We start from the raw sequence: 26,695 nt of genomic DNA, 5'->3' as shown, positions 1-26,695 counted from the left end.
CAAAAATTTCTTAATAAAAATTAACTCGGTTATTAGTTAAAAATGTGGTATAAAACTTAATCAATAGTTTTACTTTACAAAACAATAGGAATTATTTTTAAATAAAAATATAATGTAAAAATTAAAATAAATTTATTTAATTTTACTTTTTTTTAAAAAAAAGTCACATTCAAAATTTTAGCCTTAGACCCGAAACCTATTGAGCCGGCCCTGTGTCAAACCTATAAGTAGTGAAAGAGTTGCAAGGTGAAATAGAATAGCAAATCTATATTGAAGGTCAAGATGATCAGATTGAACTGCTACAGATTTAAATACCGTATTATTAATAATAGTTTTGGAAAAGAAAAAAACTTGGGGCCAATCGGGTATAAAAGGGTGTTTAACACCAGCCAATAAGAGTGTTGTGACACCCCCAAATTCCGTTTGGGATCGAACGGATATTTGAAGTGTCGAGACATGCAACACAAGGTTACCTGCCCCCGTTCATGACATATAAGATGCAATGTTCCTAACATGCATCTAACAATATGCAATATTCACAGTGGATAAATTTTTTCTTTAGCAATACTATGCACCAAATTGAAAATATCTCAAATGCTTAAAACATATTTCATACATAAAAACCTATTGAACAACTAAGATCACAACACTAGTCCAAAATAGTTATGATCCAAAAGTACTGGAAATGCAACTCCATCATACAAGTAGTAATTTAACTACTTTATTAACATTAAGGACGCACCGTCGTTTAGTCGACTGTGTCTAGTTGGTCAGCTCCTGATCCTCCTTTAGGTCCTGTAACAAGATCTACCATTCGGGGGGAATGGTAGTTGGGACTACCACAGTGAGATTTGATTACAAATCTCAGCAAGTTAACAAAAAACTTCCACAAATGTTAATGATGCATGGGTGACAGTAAAAACATAAATGCATAATCAAATTCATAAGTAATTAAAGCATAACTTAGCGTACAACATAGCATAATTGACATAACTTAAATTGAAACATGAACTGAACTTGACTTGACATGAACTTGATCTGAAACTTGACTTAGTATGAACTTACTCTGAAACTTAAATTAACATGAAAAATACATACTCCACAGTTGTTGTGGCTCCATGTATTCTACGTGTAAATACATACTCCACAGTTGTTGTGGCCCCATGTATTCTACGCAAACTTGACTTAACATTAAAAATACATACTCCACAGTTGTTGTGGCCCCATGTATTCTACACATCACAATGCAGTTAAATATATATTCCACAGTTGTTGTGGCCCCATGTATTCTACACAAACTGAATGTACTCAAGATGAAACGTGACTGGAATACGAAAAGACTGGACCCCTGACGTAACATAACGTGATTTGAACATAACTTGAAATACATGACCAACTTGAGATAGAAACATTTCGTAACATGGCATAACATATAATAGAAAACATATTTAACATGACATACTTGTAATGTACAGTAATACATGACAGAATATATAATGTAACAGATAAAAATTGATGACAGAATAAATTCTGTATAATAGACAATTACGTGATAACTTGGCATAGCATGACATATATGATAACATACATACATACACTGTAGACTGCTAGTAAGTTAAAAGCTAACTTACCTTAATATCCGTGTTTCTTATAAAATCTTAAGCGCGAACACGAGGAAATGTAATTAGTGATTCTAAAAGTTAGAACTAAATCATTAATAATTTGAAATATGAGAAAATACTAACTTAAAGAGTAAAATTTTCATTTTTACTCTCTACATGTGGGAAAATGACCGTTTTGCCCATAACTTAAGGATTTTACATACTAACTCCAAAAGTTTCCAAAATTTACATTCCTTATGTAAATTTTGTCATAAACTGTTTTTCTTCTTCCAGTTTCTAAGTTTCTAAATCTAAGAAAATCTTTTATCAAAACCTTTAATCATGCAAAAATCCTCAACCAATAGTCACATATACATGTTAACAATACTCCATAAAAATTTCGGACCAATATCTATCCATTAGCTTGGTCAAAAACTCCAAACTATAACATATTCTCCAGTTTATCTCCCAGAATGACCTTTCTATAGTTTATATAATATTTGACTGACCAAATGATTTTCAAATGGGGCAAATAAGATATCCATGTAAACTAGACTAAAAAAGGAACAACTTATATGAAGGAGACTTTATGATAAAACACTTAAAAAAGCTTCGAAATGGGCGTACAAAAGAACTCCTAAAAGCTGTCCAAGAGAAAGTATTTAATATTCTTTTAAAGGAACGTGTAAATGAAGATAAGTTTGTAAGTGATGGCTGGAGCTACTTATGGACGAGATAAGGAAGATGATAAGACTGGAGTTGAGAGTTGAATGTAGTTTTCTCCTACCCAAAATATCTATAAAAGATTATCTCATAATATTCTATCCAATAATATCTACAAAAATCAACTTAAGATATTTTTATCTAATAATATCTATAAAAATTAACTCAAAATATTTTTACCCAATAATATTCACGAAAATTACCTCAAGATATTTCTTTTTATTTTTGTTTTTATCCAATAATATCTACAAAATCAAATTAGGCTATTTTCAAAAAATGGAGAGTATACTTGAAAGAGTAAGGTGGCTAAAATCTTTCCTTTCCATGTGTCCTATTAAAACTTTTTAACTATCTCCAATAATCGAAACCTACTTCTGATACCATAGTGAGTAATAACATCAACTATACGATTAATAGATTAGTGATAACTTATCGGATCTTTACGAAATTCCTAAAACCAATAGAAATTTTACCATCAAATTTCTAGCGGGCTGTTACAAGTGTGCCACGTAGGCACTCCAGAAAAATTTAAAATGAATCCACATACACGTGATTCCTTCTTTGTTTCCTCTGAATGTCTTCCCCTCCCCCACCCTTTGTTACCTCCGAATCTCCCAACCCTCTTTCTCTTCATCTCCCGCACGATCCCCCTAAATTATTCTTTAACCTCTGATATTTTTCTTGACCTGGCTGAGTGGTGGCTTATAGTGGTTGTCCAGGTCATTGGCATGCTTTTGACAGAGGTGGTGCTCTGAATGGAGTGATCGTATTAGACTTGGGTTTCACACGTCGTCCACTGTTTTTTACTAGAAGAACAGAGGTTACATGTTGTTATCTCTTTATGAAGGTGGATCAAGGCAGCCACTCTCTGGGAACCTGAAGCCATGTATGCGTCTATGCTTGCCAGTCCCTCAACTATTAGATCCGATACCCCTCCATGCAGCACTTTGAATGGCAATTTAATTTCAACCCAACATGCATATAATCGGAAAAAAGATCACCAATTATGTCTGTGTCTACAAATAGACATGCAAGATTAAAATGGAAAGAAAGAAACATATGATCGAAGAGGGAAGGGGGGGAGTAGAGGATCAGAGAAGAGTGAGAGGGTGTTGACCTGACAGCAAGTTTCGGTAACTTGAAGACGACCGGTGACTTTCTATAGGGTTAAGTCTCCAATCTTGAATTCGATGGCATGAAGTGGTGCATCCAAAAACCCAGTCTTGGACGATCCAAAGGCACGAAGCATGCGAATGGAACTTTGGGCAAACCAGAGAGGATTGAAATCCAACCGCACCAGTTTAATGAAAATCAATTAGAAACGAATTGGGAATTTATTTCCTTTCTAGAAAATTATGTCTGACTTGTCCGTAATATGAAAGAAGAAAAGAAAAAAAAAACTTTCATTACCTTTAACCTGACATTAAAGAGGCACCTTCCGATAGTGACATTAGTGTCCATGAGAATGATTAACCCCTTTTATATTAGACTAAGTAATGCGGTATGAATGCCAACTCAAAAGTTAAAGATAAGAAGAAAATACTTGCATGAGCTGTCGTGGGAGAGCAAGAACATCGTTCCTTTAATATGGGCGTCGGAGTTCTGTTCGTGGTGTGGGATTGTGTGGGAGATGGAGAGAAAGAGGGTTGGGAGATTCAAAGGTAACAAAGGAGGGAGGAGGGGAAGACATTCAGAGGAAACAAAGAAGGGATCGGGTATATGTGGATTCATTTTAGGTTTTTCTGGAGTGCCTACATGGCACACTATCATTGGCTGGTGTAAAAAATCCTTTTATACGCGACCACCCCAATCTTTTCTCTTTGGAAAATGGAAGTCCTAACTCTATGTCATGTATATATATCGTAATTTTATAATTTTTAATTATTATTATGAAAACTTTATATATACTATGTTTCATAAGTATATAGTAGTTGACTACACTTCCCCTCAACAAAGATATATATGCAGTACTATGCATAAAGGTGGAAAAACTTAATTATAACGAAAGAAAAAGCAAACTGGCAATATTCAAAAGACACGTTATAAATTGCAGCTAGCTAGCTAGCTAGCATGGTATGTTATTAGCTAACTGGTCCTGCATGCAGCATACCATGCATTAATGGACCTATATATCTATATATATATATATATGCTAGCTAGCTATTGCATAGATAATTTGGTTGGGCACTTATTTATCCACTTTGTTGATGTGTCCTTCCAAATATTTTCTCTGCTAGGGTTTTGATTGAGCGCCACTATGGCTGCCACCGAAGGCCCCTCCGGTTCTTTGGTGTCGGCTGGGAGAACACAGTCCTTTGCAGATATGGTTGCGCAGTATCCACAACCACTTTCTGTGGTTGAAGTCCCGTTTCAGCTTACAAAGATAATAGCGAGTGAATATTGTGTAATTTTCTCCAAGGAAGAGGTTGATCAGTTGGCCACGCCTTTCAAGTATTCTATGGTCATGAAATTCCTAAGGAAGCATCCTACGTTAGATGTAATTCGATCTTTTATTCGTAGTCATTGGGGGCTGGAGTTCCAACCTGTGGTGTCGGCAATGCGTAGGCCTCGCAAGGTTTTCGTTCATCTATCGAATGAAGCGGATTTTTTGAAGGCTTTATTGAGGGAACGCACAAACATAGATGGGGTATCGTATCGAGGTTTTCACTGGACTCTAAGTTTTGGCGAAGACAAAGAACCCTCTATGATTCCGGTGTGGATTGTTCTTCCAGGATTACCTCCAAACATTACAAACCTCCAAACCTCTAGTGATGGGGCTCAGATGTGTCTTGAGATGGATGCAACAAAAAAGCCACTAAATGGGATCTGGATTGGAATTCCTCATCAGGTAACTAGTTTATATATTGAGATCGAATATGAAAACCTACCTGTTTTTTACACTAGATGTAATATTCAAGGGCATAATTTAAAGACTTGCCGTTGGAAGGATGATGGAAAGAAGGTGTTGGATCGGAAATAGAAAGAGGGTGAGAAACTAATGAAGGACTAGATGTAAAAAATGCAGGATCATCAGGTGGATGACACGGGTGGGAAGCCTCAGGTTTTATGTACTCAAGATTCATTACCGGTATAGGAGTCTATTCAGGCGACTTTGGATCTTGGAGGTCCAAGTAATAAAAGTGTAAGGGATTATCAGGCCGAGGAGGGCAAGGTGGGAGATGCTATTAGGGATGAACATGTGGTTGTGGTTTGCATTGAGTCTGAGAATGCGATTAGGGATGAATTAGAGGTTGGTGACGGAAATATGTGAATGTTGGAAGGTCCTTCATTAGTGGATCCTGTGGTGAGTGAGGAGGTGTGTTTGGTGCTGGAGTAATTGCAGCACCCTGCTGCTGAAGTGTCAGAATTAGATAGTCATGTGGTTATTAATGATAAGGAGAGGTTAGGTAACAAGGTGAGGGACAACATGGCTGAGGTGCAATTGCATGAGTAGGATGGACCGGAAGTTGCGGATTTACATGCGATAGTGTTGCTTGGTGGGTGGGCTTTAGATCCTAAAGGTTATTTTGTGGAACATTTGAGCAAAACAAAGGAATGCCCTTCTAACTATGATTCTCTGGTGAAAAATAATGTGGCTAAGGGTGGAAAATTTCTCAGAAGCTCGTCTCGGGTTCCTAGCAAACCCGCTCGGTTAAACTTATGATGGGTAAACCACTTTTTTGGAATATCCGTGGTCTAAGATCTTCACAGAGGAGGTTCTGTAAATTAGTAAGAAAGTTACATTTGAATTTTCTTATGGTGGCTAAACCTTTTGTGAATGAGGCAAAAATGGAAGGTCTAAAAAATTTGTTGAAGTTTGGGATATGTTATTCAAACCAGCAGGTTGGAGGTAAGTTATGATTGTTTTGGGGTGAAGGTCTGCATGTATCGGTTATGAATTCAAGTGCCCAACACGTTACCGTTTCTATTTTATTTGAATCTCGTCAGTTTATTGTCTCAGTGGTCTATGCAAAATGTAACCATATGGATTGTAGAGAGTTATGGAGTTTGCTTCACCAGGATATGCCACAAGACGAACCATGGCTATGCCTTGGTGATTTTAAGATTATTCGTGAGGATGTGGAGTGTTATGGTGGCCGATCTCGATTGAGGGTGGCAATGGATGAGTTTAATGATTTTATTGATTCTTGTGGTCTATCTGAGATGAAGTTGGTTGGGAGTAACTTCACTTGGTGCAATGGTCAGCAGGGGATGGCTCGAAGCTGGTCGAAGCTTGATCGTTGTTTGTTAAACCCAATGGCTGTTACTTTGTTGCCTGAGGCATTCTTGAATTATTTGCCCCGCACTACTTCAGATCATGCTCTGATGTCCTTTGTGTTGAAGCCTCCTGTCTCTTGGTATGGTCCTTTCTCCTTTAAGTTTCAACAAATGTGGGTATCCCATGAGAATTTCAAAGATATTGTTAAAGATGTATGGCAAGAGTAGTCTGGGGCATTATTAAAGAAGTTGAAGCAGGTACTTAAAGAGGGGAACCTTAGGGGTTTTGGGCCCACTAAGGATAATATTCAGTATTTGGAGAGGCAGATTGAATGACTGGAAGGCAATCTTCAATCATGTTTTTCAGAGGAGGTTAAGTCAGCTTTATTACTTGCAAAGGATGAATTGGCGGTGTGGTTACAAAGAGAATAAACTAAGCTTTTGCAACAGGTGAAGTTCAGTTGGATGGAAAAAGGGGAGGCGTCGGCTCAGTTCTTTAAGTCTTATGCTTCTTTGTCAAAGCCTTTGGTACATGAGATGAGGTTGCGGGATGGCACTCGCTTGGATAGTCCTGAAGCTATTCATTTAGGTGCAGTGGAGCTTTTTAGCTCATTTCTTCGTGCAAGACCGTGTAGGGACCTTCCAGATTTGTCTTTTTATATATGTGGAGAATACCGTTTTGGAGGAGGACAACAGTGTTCTTCTACAGCTCCCTTCGATTCAAGAGGTAAAAGATGCTATGTTCTCTATCTTGACGGATATTAGTCCAAGTTCAGATAGCTTTGGATTTGGTTTTTATAGATCGTGTTAAGATATTACTGAAGTAGATATGGTGGAAGCGGTAAGATATCTATTTTGTGGGATCCCTTTGTAGCAGTTTTATTCAGCTTCTTATACTGCTCTAATCCCAAAAGTGCAACAACCTACTGGTTTTGACAAATTTTGCCCTATAAGCTTATGTTCGGTAGTCTACAAGGTTTTCTCTAAAATTCTAGTTCGTAGGTTGTCACCTATTCTGAGTAAAATCATCTCTCCGGAATAAGGTGCCTTCTTACTTGATAAAAGTATGTATGAGAATATTACTCTGGCTCAAGAAATGGTTCATATGATTAATAAAGGTTCGTGGTGACAATGTTTATATTAAAGTGGATATGGAAAAAGCTTATGATTGTATTGATTAGGAGTTTCTTTTACATGTGATGAGTTCTTTTGAGTTTTCTTGACGTGTCTGTGAGCTAGTCAGACAGTGTATATCGACTCTGTGGTTCTCTGTAGTTATGAATGGAACAGCGAAAGGTTTTTTTCCTAGTGATCGTGGCTTGCGCCAAGGGGATCCTTTATCCCCATACTTATTCAGTTTGGTGGAAAAAATACTTTCTCAGTTGTTGAAACATAATTTTGCAGCTGGTAAAATTGTTCATTTTTCTCATTCACGTGGTGCCCCTCTAATCTCCCATCTATTATATGCTGATGATGTTATTGTATTTGCCAATGGTGGACGGTCCTCTCTTAAAGCGATTAGGGACATTTTTGCACTATATGCAGAATGGTCAGGTTAACGTTGGTGAGCAAAGAGAAGGCTTCTATCTTTTTCTCTAAGCATACTCATGTTGCTATGAGACGAAATTCTTTGTGGTTAAATTCCTTCACGGAAGGTCTGTTTCCTGTGAAATATATGGTGTCTGTGAGCTAATCCCTGTGAAAGGTATCTCATTTTGATGATTTATTGAACCGCATTCGAGGTCGTTTAGGGGGGGTGGCAATCCAAATTGTTGTCTGCTGGTGCTCGGGTCATCTTACTGAAACATGTTGTAGCTAGTATGCCAATTCACTTGTTTTCTATGGTTCATGTGCCTAAGGCTGTTTTTGGTGCTTTAATTCGACTCTTAAGTAATTTCTTTGGGGTGTTTTCGAATGGTAAGCCAAAGCATAAATGGGTCACTTGGCATAAGATTTGTACACTGGTCCAAGAGGGAGGAGTGGGTTTGAGAAGATGGAGGAAGTTCAAAATTCTCTTTTCATGAAGTTTGCTTGAAAATTGTTGGCTCAGAATTCATTATGGAGTAATTGTTTCAAGGCTAAGTACATTAGAGACAGGCACGTTATGTTGGTTGACCCTAAAAGAGGCACTATCTTTTGGCGATGCGTTTAGTCCATTATACCGAAGGTCTTGAGTCAATCTTCCTGACGGGTACTAGAGGGGCAAATCTTGTTTTGGCGTGACCCTTGGTTGACGTCTGGAGCTCTAGTGAATTCTTGTGAGATCACAGATCAACCTTGTTTGAAGGTGCGGGATTGTAGGCTTCAAGATGGCTGGGATGTGGATTTGTTAAGGAGGTTGGTGGGAGAGAATAAATTAGAAGAGATCCTAAATTGTCTTGGTGAACATAAGGAAGGAGCAGATTTACTTATATGGAAACTGAATACGAGTGGTGAATTCACGTCGAAATCAGCTTGGGATTGCATTAGAGCCCATGCCCCGAAGATTAATTAGGCTAATTGGATTTGGCACTCGGCATTGCCTAAGAAGTACTCGGTTACATTGTGGAGGGCAATGCATTTTTCTCTTAGTATAGATGCTTGTGTGAGATCTCTGGGAGCTACGTTGGCTTCCAAGTGCGAATGTTGTGTTCTGGGGAGTTTGGAGGATCAAGATCATGCACTTGCCACAGGGACATGGATGATTGTAGCGGAAATTTGGCGTTGTGCTTCCTCACAACTTAGTATGTCGTATGATCCACATTGACCTTGGAAGGATAAAGTGGAGCTTTGGTTTCGACATGCAACCAGTTCCACTCAAAGAGATAATTTATTTGGCCTGTACTTGTCATTCTAACGTGGTCTCTTTGGGTTCGGAGGTGTAGAGCCCGTATGGAAGATAGAGCGAATTCGGTGGAGTCCTCATGGTTGTCGATAAGAGTTGCCAACTCTTGAGTGGGCCTATGGCTTAAAGTTGGAAAAAAGTTTAATGTCGGGGATGAACAGGTTTTGATGGCCTTTGTGATTCTAGTAAAGGTGCCACATAGAAAACAAGTTTGTCTTGTGAATTGGCAAAAGCTGGAGAAGGGTTGGTTTAAATTAAATTGTGGATGGGAGTTGTTTGGGTAACCCTAGACGTATGGGGATGGGAGGTCTTATTCAGGATGATCTTGGGCGATTGAAGTTGGCTTTTGCGAAAAGTTTAGATCATGGGACAAACAATACGGCAGAACTTTTGACCCTTTATTATGGTTTGAAGCATTGTACGGAACTGGGTTTACAACAAATAGAAATAGAGATGGATTCTCTATTAATTGTTAACTGGTTGGAGAGAAATAGATGTGGTCTTTGGTGTCTCGAAGATTATTAGGAGAAAATACTACAACTTCTATCAAGCTTACAGTTTAAGATACATCATGTTTATAGAGAATGTAACGCAGGGCAGATTTCTTAGCTCGTCTAGTTTCTGGGCAGCTTTTTGGGACGTGGGCACAACTCAATGATATTTCGCACCAGCTTAAAGGGATCTTGAGGGTGGACAACTGGGCTTACCAACTATGAGATTTTAAGGTGTTGGTGTTTTGTCCTTTATTTGGTTGGTTTGGGAGGCCATTTTTGTCCGTTTTATATTTGGGTTACTTGCTTTCTCGTTTGTTATATTGGCTTGAGTTTTGGGATGTTTCTATAGTTTTCCTCTACCAGAAGTGAAGACTTTTAATAAATTGACACTTTTAATAAATTGAAAGGGAGTCACTTTTAGACATGTAACTTTCGTTTCTTTAATATATATATATATATATATATATATGCTAGCTAGCTGTGCGCTGGGGAACGTCTAAATGCATTTGGAACTGCATGGTTCATTGCTTTATAACATGCATGATCTACATAGAGCGCATGCAAAACATAAAAGTATAGTAGTTAAGAGGCTGCATGCAGCCTAGCTAGTTAGTGATGGATGGAATGTCGAGGGAACAAGACTATGATCACATAAATGGAGTTGCTTTTTGACCAATATTCTGCATGCGCAACCCCAAAGTTTCCATATTTAAGTCCATGATCAGATCAGGAATCAAAAAGAAAATGCTAATTGAAGTTCTAAAGTTTAGTTGGAACTTTCTTTAAAATTAGCAAAGGGTAGAATATATGGAAGTACTAGAACTTTTTTGCGTTACAACCCATCTCGCTATCATGAATGAATGGCATCATTCTGGCCTAGCCTGCTGGCGAATTTGAGGTTCTGTTAACTTCAGTGATCATGCATTACATTGAAAGGCAGAATTAGTAGTTAGCTAGGGGAGGTTTGATTTGATTGACTCAATCTGGACTATATATATATATATATAAATCTGGACTATATATATATATATATGTTTACATACACACAAGATATATACTTCTAAAGCGTTGGGGCATCTGGTTCTTATCTGCATAAGCATGATTTGTGTCTACGCGATTTGATGCTTAAAGGGATCATAAAATTATTGGTCTTATAGAAAGCCTGACATTCGAAATGACAACTCATGACTGAGGTTCGTTGAATCATTTGTTTTTATTCTTATTCTTCTAAGATCTTTTGATCCATTTTTTACATTGGTTGGATCCAAAGCCCTAGTACTGGTCCATTTTGAATTTCTCTGTTGGTCATGGCAACCAGAGCTAGGCTACAGCATTCAATATTGGACCACCTCATCACCTGAAGTAGTCTCCAATTATAAACGTACCCCACGTGCACAACCATCATATTAACCACAGAGAGAGAGAGAGAGAGAGAGAGAGAGAGAGAGAGAGAGAGAGAGAGAGAGAGAGAGAGAGAGAGAGAGAGGCTAGGTATTAGAAACATAGTACCTGCATATATTAAATAGAAAAGAAGGGATTTCATTTACTCCATGTACGTAAGAACATCTTTGCACGTCCAAACATTAATGAAGCTACAAACCCTTCCTAATGCGAACACATGGCTATGCTTATCTAAAAGAGCCTTAACAATGTTCACTCTAGAGCTTAATTATCTTCAGAAAGGAAAGTGAAGAAAAAAAAAAAAACGTGTCTGGTGAGGGATCAGATGAGAGAGATATTAGTGATATCACACGAGAACCTTCAGAAGTCTTGCTGATTAAACTGCACCACCTGAAAATAGAAGGAAGAGTACCTTTATTAAACAGCTAGCTGAAATCATTTACTAATTAGCTAGCATTTGTGCAGAACATGTGAAGCGCGCCATTCATGATTCAGTAGCAAGAAAAAGGAAACACGACAAAAATGACTGAATATATCTTACCAAAATCCTTTGGTGTTTTGCATTTGTAGCATTCCATCCTGCTAGCATAATTATGCACTCCACATCCCATTCTGTCCCATTCAAAGTTCACTCACATAAACAAATGATAATACTATTACACATGGTTCAAGAATGAAAATACCATCATGGTTATAGTGTTATTTCATGAAACGTACGTCAAATTCTGAAAACTAGAAACGAAACTATAAGAATCAATGAATCATGATCTTGTTAATTGCGGGACATTATTCTATGATCATAGTATTTTATATTGTAACAATTGATGCTGACTATTCTGCAATATATAATCAGTATCATGAGATGGCGGCCAGGACATGATTTGTTTCTAGATTGGTAGACTGTTACGCAAGACAGGAAGTGAATGCATGTGTAAAGTTACCTAGCGCAAATCCAGTCGCCAGCTTTCCAACCAGGGGGGACATGACTGGCAGCGGACCCATATCCAGAAGCAGTGATGCCAGCTGCAGCATAATCAGTTTTATATGCACCGCACCTATAGCAGTTTGATCGGCTGGCATAGTTGTGAGAACCACAATTCATGGCATTGCAAAACCAGTCCCCTGCCAACACCTCTGTCGTGTTATATGTGGATGGATCCGGGCCTCCGTATTTTGGGTATCCACAACGTTGGCATGCATCCCGCTTTTTGAAATTCGGGTGCTGGCAGGCACCGCACATCCAATCTCCCCCTGACCAGCTCATGATGATTTTTCTGTATTCATAAAACACAGAATAAAGCAGCTAGGATATATTATAATTAGAAGCAATACCAGAAATAAATTTTTTTTCTGTATGAAAGATAGCCTTTATACTAATGTAATTTTACATTCTTTCTATGCGCATGTACCGGAACTTTGCGCATATATACGTACACCACTCTCTACATCGTTGATATTACATGTGTTTGTTAAATTAATTGTAAACTTTAATTGTAATTAATGGAATGGGCAAGAGATGTGTACAAAAAGGATGTGTACAGGAGTAGGTATGCAAATAATGTTTTGTATATGATCAGATTGGCTTATAAACTGCGCGCATCCATCTTGCTAGCTAGCTAGCTTGTCTCTAGGACCGGAGTACTTGAAACTGCACCTTAACTCAAACATGCATGTCGGCCTTCTGGTAATTAACAAAGGTACGTAGTATTATAGTACTTATTAGCTAGCCTATATTGTTCTTGAACTCAATGTTAATCAACACCAATTAGCCATAACAAAGAATAAAAGAAAAAGGGAACAGTACGTGGGGCCAGCTATATCATATATGATCGATCTCCAAATAGGGTTGATGATCACTAGCTAGGACGTATTGCAGTTGTGAAAGATAAGAGATAACTGAAATATTAAGAAGCTCACCTTAAGGAAAGTGAAGGGTTGAGGAATTAGTAGATCAGAAGCAGCCGGCAGGCAGGCACTGGTTTGGCTATTAGAAGTAGTAGCTAGGGATATTTGTGAATACAGGTGGGTGATTTGGGTGATTGGGTTGGAGGCTATATATACCATTGGCAAGGGGCTTTATGGCTTCATTCGTGGGGACCCGAATGTTCCTTTTCCAATCCCTGGACATTGAATTGGTTTCCTTAATTGAGGTTCCAAAAGTAGAAATACTTGTTACTGATTTGGGATAAAAACTGAAAACCTCCTATTACCTATGCATGCCACCCAAGAATTATTCCTGGGAAGTGGCTTGCAAAGGTTGAAACTGCTAAGTGCATGCATTTCTCCAAACAAAAATTCCACTCACGCCCCTGATCTTTACACGATTCCCTCATGCATTATTGCAGGTAAAAAGACTTGGGACACATTATTCTCTTCTCCATATATATCCAACCTAGTTAGGTGTTATGAGGGGAAGCTCGTATATATTTAGGTTAATGTGGCCCCCCCATCCACATCGCTTCTTGATGATCACATGATGTATGGATCACTCACTCCGCTGACCTGGATACATACGTGTAATTTTCTTCTCCTTTTTTTGTGAAGTACTAGCTACCAGCTTGAATCATGATATACGTAGCAGTGTGGGTGTGATAAGGGCATGCATGCATGCATGCATCATGCACGAGGCAAGCATGCCCTCTGGCAAGATGAACAATACAAAAAATCGGCTTTTACTTTTAAAAGCAAGATCAGGTCTATTCAAGGATTTGGGAAAATTAATAAAGAGACAGCCCAAACTTTAATTTGAGTAATCCTGGCGGATATATAAAAATTGATAATAATACCGAAAGCCTCATCTAAAGTACTGTACCAAAATAAGTACTATATATATATATGACGTCCTAAAACGCTAAACCTAGTTAATTGGAGTTAATCCAAAACTAAGTCGGCTAGCTATTAATTAAAAACATGCATTAATATCGCGTCCAAACAAGCGGTCAACATTCAACATGACTAATTAAGCGTCGACCCCTAGAAGGTTTTTCTCGTGCAGTTCGATCGCGTCCAGATCAAGTGTTTGAATCGACCTCGTAAGTCCCAAAAAATGTGAATTTCTAGATTATTCCTTCAAGAGGCCAAAAAAAACTTGGTTTACACTACATTTAATTATATTATATAATTAATATAATTAGTTGTACGTTCCTGCTATAAGCTGTACTATAATGAAATATAAGGGTTTATTTGAGATTGCATTAAGAGTTTTAAAAAGTATTTAAATATTTTTAAAAGTTCTTTAATAAAAAAATTATCTCGTTTGAGTATTACATACTAAAGCACTTTTATTTTCAAATAAACGTTTGAGGAAAAGCATCATTTTGATATTTTTTCTCAAACGTACTTTTTCGGATAATGCGGAACGTAATTCGAATTTTAAAAAGACTGTCAATAGACGAAAATATCCATACAACTTTAAAATAATTACAACTTTCAAACTTTCAAGAATATGATTATAATCTTTACAAAGTTAAATAATCATCATTTGTACCTCTAAAAATACTTTTTTAATTTGTTTCCAAATAAACATAACATCTTTGAAAGTATTTTAAATATATGGTTATCAAACAGTAAATAAATTTTTAATAGTATAACTGATTACTTAAGTTATAAGTTATAAGCTATATTTCTCACCGCAATCCCAAACATGCACTAAATAGTTTAGTTACACAAGAATCAGATGGTTGTAATAAGGCGGACTGAGGGAAAAATATTGTTTTCATGGGGGGATCGAATAGATTCGTGTGATTGCAAGTCCAAAAATATTCTGGCCTCCCTTGCTCGATCGGCTTTCTTTTTGGCAATAATTGAAATGCCATTCCAAGAATATTCATGTCCTTTAGCCCACCTTTCCTTCATGTATATGCATGCCTGAATTCTATTGCGACGTGACAGCCTATAGCTTTTATAACCATGTGCATGGAAGCTTTTCATGACATGTGCATTATTTGAGTGCGTATAATTTATATGGGTGTGTATATGTATAAATACACACATACACTATACCTAGTATTTTATGCTCTTCAGGTTCCTTCCTTCCTCCTACCTGGCGGCCAGCGACAGGCCAGCTTGTTACACCATCGAATTTGAGAGAAAAATATCTCTGCTTCTTCTAGAAAATCAACGTCCTTTACAATATTTTAAAGAAAAAGGGAATGTGTTAGAAGCAATTTTATAAGAACAAGATTTGCGGCAGACCGACGCAGGGCGCGTATGAGGGCAGAGTGGGCGTGAGAACCTAGTCGGGTAGTTTTCTCAAAAGTAGTGCTACAGTATTGAAGTTAAGATTCCCTTTACTTCTAGCTCTGGATTGCAACATGACAAACAAGTTTTCTAAGTAAATCAATGGATGCATGGGAATATGAAGATTGCACTTTTGTGTATGATCTCATTGCTTGAGGCCTCAGACCGGAACTAATATTGCATTAGTTATTGATGATCGATCTAGCTGTGAGCAATTAAGACATGTTTAGCCCCACAATATCAAATATTCAGCAAATCATCTTAAATCTCTGGTTTCCATGTTTCCTGATCAGCTACGTACCGATTAATAAAATGAAGCCCTACCGGGCCACCTCCTGCATGCACTTGGGTACAGATAAATTAAAAGAATGTTAGAGAGAGCGCATGATTTGCAGACATGATGTATCGATCCAAGAAGAGAATAATATACTTTATCAAAAGGATTTAACCCTTGGAACGAGATTAAAGCTAGCACAGGAGAGGTCCACACATGATTTGCTGATTGATATGGCAATAACATTAATGATCAAATCAGCAAAGATCAAGTGATAATTGGCAAAGAATGCATGCAGCCTGCGTTTTGACCGACGATTCGATAAGGAGGAATCATAATCGCCATACGTCCTTTTTTCTTTTCTTACCAGACAATCCTTAATATATATTCTCCATGTGCGACTAACTTTTAAAGGGGGGCTTTTTCTCTTCAATAATACTTAGAGAATCCACATCCTAACGACACCTCACACCGAAAAACCAAAAAGAAAAAAAATAGCCGTTGCTTTTGAATTTTGAATATTCCCATCATGCATATGTTGCAATAACGAGTTGATATTTTTCAGCTAGCTGGTCTGGAAACCCTAATTCATACAAGTTTGGACCAGGGTAGGCAATTCAATTTGAGAGGTCGCTATCCGATATTGGATTTGATTGGTAGATGCCTGATCACTGTTAAAAATGGTCAATATATATTACAAAATTTCCCATCACAAAAAGTTGTATACATGCCCATTGTCCACCCATTTACATATCCTAGCTGTACTGAAGTGGAAAATGACTAATTAATGTAAGTAAGTTGCCAATTTCAACCAAAATTGTAAAGCATCTAGTACATGCACTTTAATTTAATTAAGTACTAATAATTCAGCTGCTTTCAGTCGAAAGCATGAAGCTAGCTCCCTGCATCCCGCCCTGAACATGAGAACATTTGCCGGAGGAAGAAGGTGGTCAGATTGAAAATACTTACGTCATTACAAATAAAATGACTTTTTGCATCACTTAAATTCGATAGGAAAAACACAAAATGGTTGCCAAATTTTTTTTCGTAATCATGCATTTTGTGTTTTTTGCATCCAATTTAAGTGATGCAAAAAGTTATTTTTCTTGTAGCATGTTCATTTTCCTAGCTACCAAGATCTCTACAACCAATCACCAGCTCTCTGGCCTTTAGCTGATCTCTTCCTTCCATGCAACCCTTCTCTACCCATGATCTTCATGTTAAGAAACTATTAATGAAATGACTCATTTTATAATTAATTTCATGCTCTATTTTATATACAAATGAACTATTATATAGTAATACTGGAAGAGAGAAGATCATAGATGAGGTGGGATTTATAATTTTATATATATATATATATATATTTGACTAATGCTTCTAAGTAACTCTTGCTAGCTAGCTTAAAATCAACTGAGCGCTGTACATTTCTAACAATCAAAAAGAACAGTACATCATCTGGTTCGGTTCAGTCCAATTTTTATGGGGTCGAATTTATTCGGTCCGTCTCAGTTAAGGGGTTTTTCACCCCGGACCAGACCAAACCGAATGAAAATAAAGATATATATATTTTATTATTTATATATATTATTTATATAAATAATTATTAAAAATCACAATATTATATAAGCATTATATTCTTTAATGTATAATTATAATATATAGTATTAGTATATATTAATAGATTAACATATTATAAGAATTATAGTATAAATTATAGTATATGTATAAATTTATAATAGTACGTATTAGTATAGTTAACTTAATATGTTAGTATGAAATCACTATAACTATATAGAGTATTATTTAATATAGTATTACCAATTTATCACTAATATATAGTATATTAGTAATACTACTAATATAGTTATTAGTTATAGTATTGGTATTAAGTCTATAACTATATATTTAGATCAATATATTATTATATTATTTAAAGTATGAATATAATATATAATACTGGTATATATTAATCATTATATAATTTATTATGTAATTTTTATTTAATAAGTCACTTAATTTGAATTTAGTAATTAAAATGAAATTTTCTTATTAATCGATTAAAAAAATAAGGTTAGACCGAATGGACCGATAGCTACCAATCTGGTTCGGTCCTAACTTAAGATGTTTAGTCCGGTTTGAAAAAAATGATAGACTAAAAATTTTGATTTATCACTCTCAGACTGGACCGGACCTTTGTGATTGCTTCATTCCGGCCAATATATTCCTTCTCCTTTATTCCGGCCCATTGCTTTTTTCTCTTGTAATTTGGTCTAATCTTTGGGCGTAGATAGATCATGATGATCACCTCGATCATGTCTTTCAATTGCCTATCTGATGCACCAAAGCCATGATCAACTTCACCAATACTCCTGCAAGGCTGCATGCATGCATGCATGATCTCGTCCCACCTGCAACGTGGGAATATTTTTGTTTAATGAATCTTCTAAAGACTGCACTTTACCAAAGTCCAACTCTAGACCAGTTTAAATAAAACCTTTTTATGAAATATAATCTCTCCTTGGCATCAAGACAAGAAATATTTTTTTATTATTATTTATGCTTTTTTTATAAGTATTTTATTATTATTTATATTTATATATAATATATAGCTAGCTAGTTTGAGTCGATGCTTGTTGGGATTTCTTTGGCACTAGCTATTTTGTACTTGTTATTAATTTGGTTAATTAATCCATTATTAATTAGGAAATATATATAATGGATTTTTGAAGAGTCAATAAAATTAAAACAATTTCTGATGAATTATTTTGTCATATGATCTTTAATTACTATATATATATATTATATATATATGAAAAACCTATGTACGTACGTGCCACTTCTATATATATATATATATATTTAAGTTGGAAATTAGGAGTCGACATGCATGGTCTTAGGCATGTTTGGGTAATAAGATGATATGAAAATTCTATAAATAATAGTAAAAATAATTTATTAATAATAATTAAATATTTTAAGTTAACTATTATTAAGTTTGGAGAAATGAGAGAGAGAGAGAGAGAGAAATTTTTAAAGTTAAATAATTTTTTAAATATATAAACTTATTTTTATATTTTATATAAAAATTTGAAAATATTGTAATAATTAGATAATGATTAGATAAAAAAATTAAATATTTGTAATTGAAAAATATTTTATATTTGAGCAATGTTCAAAAAAAAAATATATATATATATATATATATAATTTTAAGATGATGAGAGAGATAGAACACCCCCTAGAGACATTGAACTTAGATGGCAGCTTGAAGGACAAGGATTGGAAAATTTTGTAGTCTGAAAGGTATTCACGTGATGCAATATAATTAAAATGTTTTACACCTAATACCATTTTGAATTTTGAATTACTAATTAAACGACAGCTAGGGGACGAATTAATATTCGAATGTTTATATCAACTTTAATTCTTCTCTGGGCTACACGGGCTCGTTTCATTTCTGAAATAAAATGAATTGAAATTAAAATTAATAGTTGAATAAAATATTATTAAATATTATTTTATATTAAAATTTAAAAATTTAAATTATTTATTTTATTTAATATAAAAATTAAAAAAATTTTAATTATAAAATGAAATAAAATAAAATATTTTGTAAAAATGAACGAGGCATTATTCTAATATGATAAATATTATTTTTTATTTTTTAATTATCATTGTCTAACCTATGTTAAATTATTAGAATACTATTTATCATCTTTTTTTTTTCTAATCATTTGATGATTATAATTAAGGATAATAAATAACATTTTTTTTATCAATATAGAATAAATGTTTCAACTGTTGGAATTATTGTTTCAATAATTTAACACAAACCAAAATAATTTTTAAAAAAATAATCAAGCAAGTAGAGCCCTCTTGTCCGAATGATTTTGTTGCAACAAGTAAAAACCCTACACACTTTTTCATGGCTGATCGGTAGGGATGGCCCCCGCCCACCCTCCACCGACAAACCCTCGCTTGGGCAGCTGGGCGACCTCGATTGTCAAATGCTTGGGGGCCCCGCTATATTAAAAAAAATTTCCTTTAATAACACGACTTCATTTTGATATAGGGTTTTGAATAAAATCTCCAATTCTTCCTCAGTTCCTTGAGTCCTCGAGCTCTCTCTTTCCTCTCTCAGTCTCTCTGCCGTTGGTTTATGGAGTTGTTGATGTCTTCAACTAGTTGTTGTCGCCATCGTGGTCTCTCTCTCCCTTTCTCGGTCAACTCCAGCCATTATATATGTATATAAAGTAATACCATTTATCATCTTAATTATCATCAATGTGGTATTAAATAATTAAAAATTATTTATTATATTTTATTTATAAACTTATCATTTAATACTATATCATGAAAGGATAATAAGAAATAAGATGATGAATAAATTTATATATATATATATATATATATATCTCACACACACAGTTTCTCTCTTCCTCTCTCTAATTGGTTTTTGTCTGGTTGGTGGTTGATTATGAATCTAGATTGCTGGTTGATGGTTTTTGTCTTGTGGGGAGGGTGGATACCAAAGAAAGGGCCAATCTACCTCATGACATGCTGATGGGGGCCTGCCCATCGGAAAGGGGGGCAAAACCTCCGTCGGGCGGCTAGAAGGGTTACCTCCGTCCTCACCCATACTCATCAGTGTGATATTTTGCAAAGAAGTAGCCAGAAACCTTTTGCAGGGACTAGTTTAAAATAATATGACAAAATCCAAACTTTTCACAGTAATTAATTGGCGACGACGTTGCAAATTTTACTATTTTACGTTTTCTTTAGACTTTTTGTAACGAATCAAGAGCTAAAAGTTATTTTTAAAAAAACTAATAATAGTTTAAAATAACTTTCCCGTCTTTTATAATAATAACTCACTGGGGTTACTAAAACTCAAGTTTCTTATTCTATTATTATTGAAACGCCATTATTAAGAAATTATAATTCTAAAATTATCATTTATTTAAAAAATTTAAACTAATAAAAATATGTAGATTTAATCCTTTATATTTTATCTCATGCGTGGATCATATATATTCTCTCTCAATAAATAGGCTCAACGTGTGGAACGTTAATTAATTAAATAGAATAAAATGTAGATTCAAGATTTCAATTTAGGATTTCTACTCTGATACTATATTTTAAAATTATCATTTATCTCAAAAACTCAAAATGATAAGAATAGGGGTGTAAATCCATTCTATCTAGGAGGTGATGGATTTTCAGTCTATCATTTTTCCTAGACCAGATCGGACTGAACATCTATAGGGACCGGTTCGGTCCAATCTAATTACTTTTTTCTTTTTTTCTTTTTTTTTTCAAATAAATTAATAAAAATTATTATTTAAATTACAAGATTAAAATTAAATGAGTTATTAATGTAAATTATGTAACTAACTCATTAAAAAAATATTTTATATGGTCAATGATAATAAATTAGATAAAAATCTCATCATTAACTTATATAATTACTATATAAAAATAATATATTAAATTATTAAAATATTTTTAAAATATATAGAGGAGTTAGGTCTGTTCAGTCTGGCCTGATCAATTTTTCAAACCGAACCGACCAGCTTACACTCCTAGATGGGAATATGTAGATTTAATCATTTATATTTTATTTTGACAAAAGTTGACCCTTGCTTATCTAGCTAAAAAAAATACTAAACCCCATAACTTGATCTAAATGGTGAAAAAGAAATCCAAATATTTTACAAAAATTTAGATTTATTACCTTTTAATTTAAGCAAAATTGTTAAAAAATCGTATCTATAATTTTTTTTTATTGAAAGAGAAAATTAATATTTTTTGAGTATTGTTGTATATGTGGACCTGTGGTTGTTCAAATTTCTGAGGGAGAAAGAGATAGAACAAATACACAGGAATGCTCCTCTCTCCGTCTTCGGTACCGGTGCATATTTCGGCCTCCGCTCTCCATGTCGCCCCAGCGTCTGATCCTCCATATAAACTCCTCGAAAGCCACCCATCTCTTCTCCTCCTCTCCAAATGCAAAAGCATCCACGGCCTCAGACAAATCCACTCTCACATCGTAAAGACCGGCCTCCACAACACCCTCTTCGCGCTAAGCAAGCTCATCGAGTTTTGCGCCACATCGCCCTTTGGCGACCTCCCTTACGCGCTCTTACTCTTTGAATCCATCCCAGAACCCAATGTGTTCATTTGGAACACAATCATACGAGGGCACTCGTTGAGCTCCGACCCAATTCTAGCTGTGGATTTCTATGTCCGTATGCTTCTGTGTGGGACACAGCCGAATTCTTATACTTTTCCTTTTGTTTTGAAGTCTTGTGCGAAAGCTGGGGCCACCCGTGAAGGGAAACAGATCCATGCACACGTTTTGAAGCTTGGGCTTTGGTGCGATGCATTTGTGCATACTTCGCTTATTAATATGTATGCTCAAAATGGCGAATTGGATGATGCGCGTTTGGTGTTTGATAAAAGCGCTTTTCGAGATGCGGTGTCGTTTACGGCCCTGATTACTGGTTACGCTTCAAGAGGCTATATGGATGCTGCTCGTCTGCTTTTTGACAAAATTCCTGTGAGAGATGTGGTATCTTGGAATGCTATGATTGCGGGCTATGCTCAGTGTTTTCGGTTTGAAGAGGCATTGACTTTCTTTGAGGAGATGAGGAAAATGAACGTCCAGCCCAATGAGAGTACCATGTTGACTGTACTCTCAGCTTGTGCTCAGTCGGGGTCTGTTGAACTGGGAAATTGGGTGCATTCTTGGATTGAGGACCATTATGAGCTTGGTTCAAATCTCCGGCTTGTTAATGCACTTATTGATATGTATTCAAAGTGCGGTGATTTGGAAACAGCTCGAAGGTTATTTGATGGAATACATCAAAGGGATGTGATTTCTTGGAATGTCATAATTGGTGGTTATACTCATATGAGCTGCTACAAAGAAGCATTGGCGCTCTTTCGGTTAATGCTAGGATCGGATACTGAGCCTAATGATGTGACTCTATTAGGCGTTCTTCCAGCTTGTGCTCACTTGGGTGTTCTTGACCTTGGCAAATGGATTCATGCATATATAGATAAGAACTTTGAAAATATGACCAATAGCTCTCTTTCGACGAGTCTAATTGACATGTATGCTAAATGTGGAAACATAGAGGCAGCAGAACAAGTCTTTGATGGTTTGAATCCTAAAAGCTTGGCGTCCTGGAATGCGATGATATCTGGGTTAGCAATGCATGGACATGCAGATAAGGCTATTAGGCTTTTCACACAAATGGTCGATGCAGGACTCAAACCAGACGATATCACATTTGTTGGTTTATTATCTGCTTGTACCCATGCCGGTAGACTAGAACTTGGACGCCAATATTTTAGTTCAATGATTCATGATTTTAATATTTCACCAAAACTTGAACACTATGGATGCATGATAGATCTTCTAGGCCGAGCAGGGATGTTTGATGAAGCAGAGGCGTTGATGAAGAATATGGAAATGGAGCCAGATGGGGCCATCTGGGGTTCTCTTCTTGGAGCTTGTAGAGTTCACGGACGTGTCGAACTGGGTGAATACGTTGCAGAGCATCTCTTTGAATTGGAGCCCGAAAACCCTGGGGCTTACGTGCTTTTATCAAATATATATGCAGGAGCTGGTAGATGGGATGATGTGGCTAGAGTAAGAACCAGGCTGAAAGATAAGGGAATGAAGAAAGTTCCTGGATGTACCTCCATTGAGGTGGATAGTGTTGTTCATGAGTTTCTTGTTGGTGGTAAATTACATCCCCTCAGCAAAGATATCTATGAAATGTTGGAAGAAATAGATAAACTTTTAGAGATGGCTGGGTTTGTGCCGGATACATCGGAGGTGCTTTATGACATGGATGAAGAGTGGAAGGAAGGGGCCTTGAGTCATCATAGTGAGAAGTTAGCCATTGCTTTTGGTCTAATCAGTACAAAGCCGGGGGCAACAATTAGAATTGTGAAAAATCTTCGCGTGTGTGGAAATTGTCATTCAGCTACGAAGCTGATATCCAAGATCTTCAATAGGGAAATTATTGCAAGAGATAGGAACCGTTTTCACCATTTTAAAAATGGTTCTTGCTCGTGTAAAGATTATTGGTGAAATGTTGTAACTTGAAAGAGATGGCATTTGTATATGAGGATGATTTGCATTAATATAGCTGATGGGACGCCCATCTTTATATATTTATTCTGAAGATGGGTTTACATGATAATTGGCTTCTCATTTATCAAACGAGGTAGTACATTAATTGCAAGCCACATTCGTGATTGGAATTTATACTTCATCGTTAGATAATTTCTTGAAAGAATTCCTCCTAGCTGTTGCTAAAACGGTCTTGTCAGCAACTATGAAATATGCTGCTCCCGCCACTGCCAATAAATAAATATTTCCAGTGAGAATTTGATAATGAAATAACATGATGATGATGATGATGTGATGCTAACCTGTGGAGATTATGAGAGCTTGAGCAGTGTGATTGAGATTGGCTCTTGCCCAAGGCAGCATCCTCACACTAGCCAGCTGCGTATAAAACATGAGTAAATGGAAGGCTTTCAACCAAAAAGGAAACATTTGAGCTCTTTTACTAGTGGTTTATGAATCTTTGTGAAAACCACTCTTAAGAAAAAATTGTGACAGTTTTGAGAAAGAAAACTTACTGTTGGAATGGCAGTGGCAATACTAGCAACAACAGCTGCTTTAGCTCCTGCTATTACACCGTCTGCTTATCCATGAAAGAAGAAACGAAAAGATATTAAAGTAAGCTTACAATATACCCAGAAGCTTTAAGGTGTACTAAAGTTATATTATCAGATTATCTAGCTATAGCTGTATGCAAAATAATTGCAGCATCCATTATGGCTTTCAAAATCATCAATCTCATCCCTCAGATCAGTCAAATTTCCATCTAATAATTCAGTGCATTAGTAAGCTTGTCAAAAGAAGAAGAAGAAGCAAGCAAGCAAAAGGAAGAAAACGACATAGGATTCATAAGCATGGTCCCCCATAACAAAAAGGGAGCTCATCTTTATGCATGAAAAGCATGAAAAAATGGCCTCAATGTTGCTATTGGGTAGTAAGGGGACTATGGAATATTAAAATCCTAAGCCCATAATTAGGACCACTTCATCATAATGATTTTTGTGGATACATCCAATGCAATCAGAAAGATAGACTCCACTTGAATCTTATGAAGCAGAACATCATGAGACCACTCACATGACATTCAAATCCATTATATCCACTACAGTCTACATAGTCCGCCATGAAAAAGTTTGAGTTTGCTTCAACTGAAATTATGTCTTGCAAAAGGTAAAGAAAATAAAGGGCAAAAAGCTACAGCAAAAGTAAAGCAAAGATACCATGAGAATAGCGCTTGGCCAGAGCCAGCTTTTGGTCAAGAGAAGCCAGGGTATTCCTCTCCAGAGGGGACTCAACCACATTATTTTGTGCCATTTTAAGAGATGGTAACTGAAACAATGGCAATGGAAGAACAAATCAACAGAGAAGACGAAAGGAGATTTGAAGGTTTTGGATGAAGTGGTTGAGGGAATTGTTTCGGTACTTAAATAAGATTTGGGAGTAGTTGAAGAGAGAGTGAGAGCCTGAGCTGTTGGGTGGGAAGGAATTTGATGGTTTCATTACAAATCTAATGTCAGAGTCACTAGTTTTTACTTTCTCCCTTCGGTTTCTGTTTCGTCGGTTGATTACTTGTTTCAGCACTCCCAAAAATGCCGTGTTTTTTAAGGAATATTAAATGCAAATACTGGGGCAATTACAGTCATACGAATGGTTATTTCAAAAAATAAATGTTTTGACCACAACTCTTGTTAAAAAAAAAGAAAAGAAAAAAAAAAGGTAGATTCATAAATGTAAAAATAATTATTTTTTATCAATAAGACTCATTTTTTTTACAAAGAATTTATATGAAATTTACCTATTTAAGATTTATATTTAACATTACTCTTATTTAAGAACAGAAAGAAGAATATCACACATTTTCTTATTAATTTATGGAAGGAAAAATATTTTTTTTTAGAGGACTGCAACAGCCATAAAAAGATTGTACAAAAATAATCTTATAAATTGATGTGATTTTATGTAATTTGTCAAATCTACTTTATAATAAAAATAATTTTATAATTCAATAAATTATATCAAGTCACATCAATTTATAAAATTACATACTTTTATATAATCAGTTTATAGTTAAAATATTTCTTTTTTTATTTAACACACTAAGCATATAATTGAAGCTGGACTGACCTTCGTGAAAAAAAAAATGATATTTTAACTTTTTTATAATTATAGTGATAAATTGTATATAATGAATGTAGTTACGAAATAATTACATGGACGTGGGAGCTAAAATAAAAGGCAAGAAAAGGAAGCGTAGTCGCTGAGAGATGATGCAGAAAACAAGGGGCAGTCGAAACGGACGCCAAATTCTAATATAATAACATCATTTTGATGTGATTTTCTACCATCAATGCAACTTTTTTAAAGTCGATTGCAGAAACCCACTGGATGGTTCAGGACAAAAGCAAACATCCTTAAAAAAAGTAAAACCATGGGTACCCTGATCTGTCATGTGCTTTAGTGCCCATGCAGTCTGCAATATTCATGGGATTGGACCAAAGGGCTCGCATTTTCCTCCCATTCATGTTTGTTCATCTACTTTACTGTTGCTGACCATTGTAATTTGCACTCCCAACATGTTTGATGGATTTCTTATCCTTTTTTCACGGTTTTTTCTCGAGTTGGTGGCCCCCTAAAGAGAGATAATTATTAGATCTTTCAACTTATTACAACATCTCATATCATTAGTAATATTTTAGTTTTAGTTATAAGGTGATTGCGTAAAATTAAATTAAATTAATATAATTTGATGCGATATATTAAATTATAAAATTAATT

At 35.7% G+C, this 26,695-nt stretch overlaps 3 protein-coding genes across 3 annotated transcripts; 1 reads left to right on the top strand and 2 right to left on the bottom strand.

Annotated features, from left to right (window-relative positions):
* Window positions 1–11,352: 11,352 nt before the first annotated feature.
* On the bottom strand, window positions 11,353–13,327 carry LOC122305749 (uncharacterized RNA-binding protein C17H9.04c). The gene is made up of 4 exons (XM_043118305.1): window positions 13,179–13,327; window positions 12,203–12,535; window positions 11,803–11,873; window positions 11,353–11,651 (listed from the first exon to the last, which is right to left on the bottom strand). Exons 2-4 carry the CDS (start codon window positions 12,523–12,525, stop codon window positions 11,638–11,640), a joined length of 408 nt encoding a protein of 135 aa, XP_042974239.1. The 5' UTR covers window positions 12,526–12,535; window positions 13,179–13,327; the 3' UTR covers window positions 11,353–11,637.
* An 8,284-nt stretch (window positions 13,328–21,611) lies between these two features.
* Window positions 21,612–23,993, top strand: LOC122305109 (pentatricopeptide repeat-containing protein At1g08070, chloroplastic). The gene has a single exon (XM_043117434.1). The coding sequence runs from the start codon at window positions 21,662–21,664 to the stop codon at window positions 23,879–23,881; it is 2,220 nt and encodes a 739-aa protein (XP_042973368.1). The 5' UTR covers window positions 21,612–21,661; the 3' UTR covers window positions 23,882–23,993.
* LOC122305110 (early nodulin-93-like) lies at window positions 23,925–25,357 on the bottom strand. The gene is made up of 4 exons (XM_043117435.1): window positions 25,141–25,357; window positions 24,439–24,500; window positions 24,226–24,301; window positions 23,925–24,150 (listed from the first exon to the last, which is right to left on the bottom strand). Exons 1-4 carry the CDS (start codon window positions 25,232–25,234, stop codon window positions 24,056–24,058), a joined length of 327 nt encoding a protein of 108 aa, XP_042973369.1. The 5' UTR covers window positions 25,235–25,357; the 3' UTR covers window positions 23,925–24,055.
* Window positions 25,358–26,695: the final 1,338 nt, after the last annotated feature.

Source organism: Carya illinoinensis, chromosome 3, assembly GCF_018687715.1.
Source record: "Carya illinoinensis cultivar Pawnee chromosome 3, C.illinoinensisPawnee_v1, whole genome shotgun sequence".
In the NCBI taxonomy this organism is placed as follows: Eukaryota; Viridiplantae; Streptophyta; class Magnoliopsida; order Fagales; family Juglandaceae; genus Carya; species Carya illinoinensis.
The sequence above is the reverse complement of the archived record's forward strand: the minus strand, read 5'-3'. Positions and strand labels throughout refer to the sequence as shown.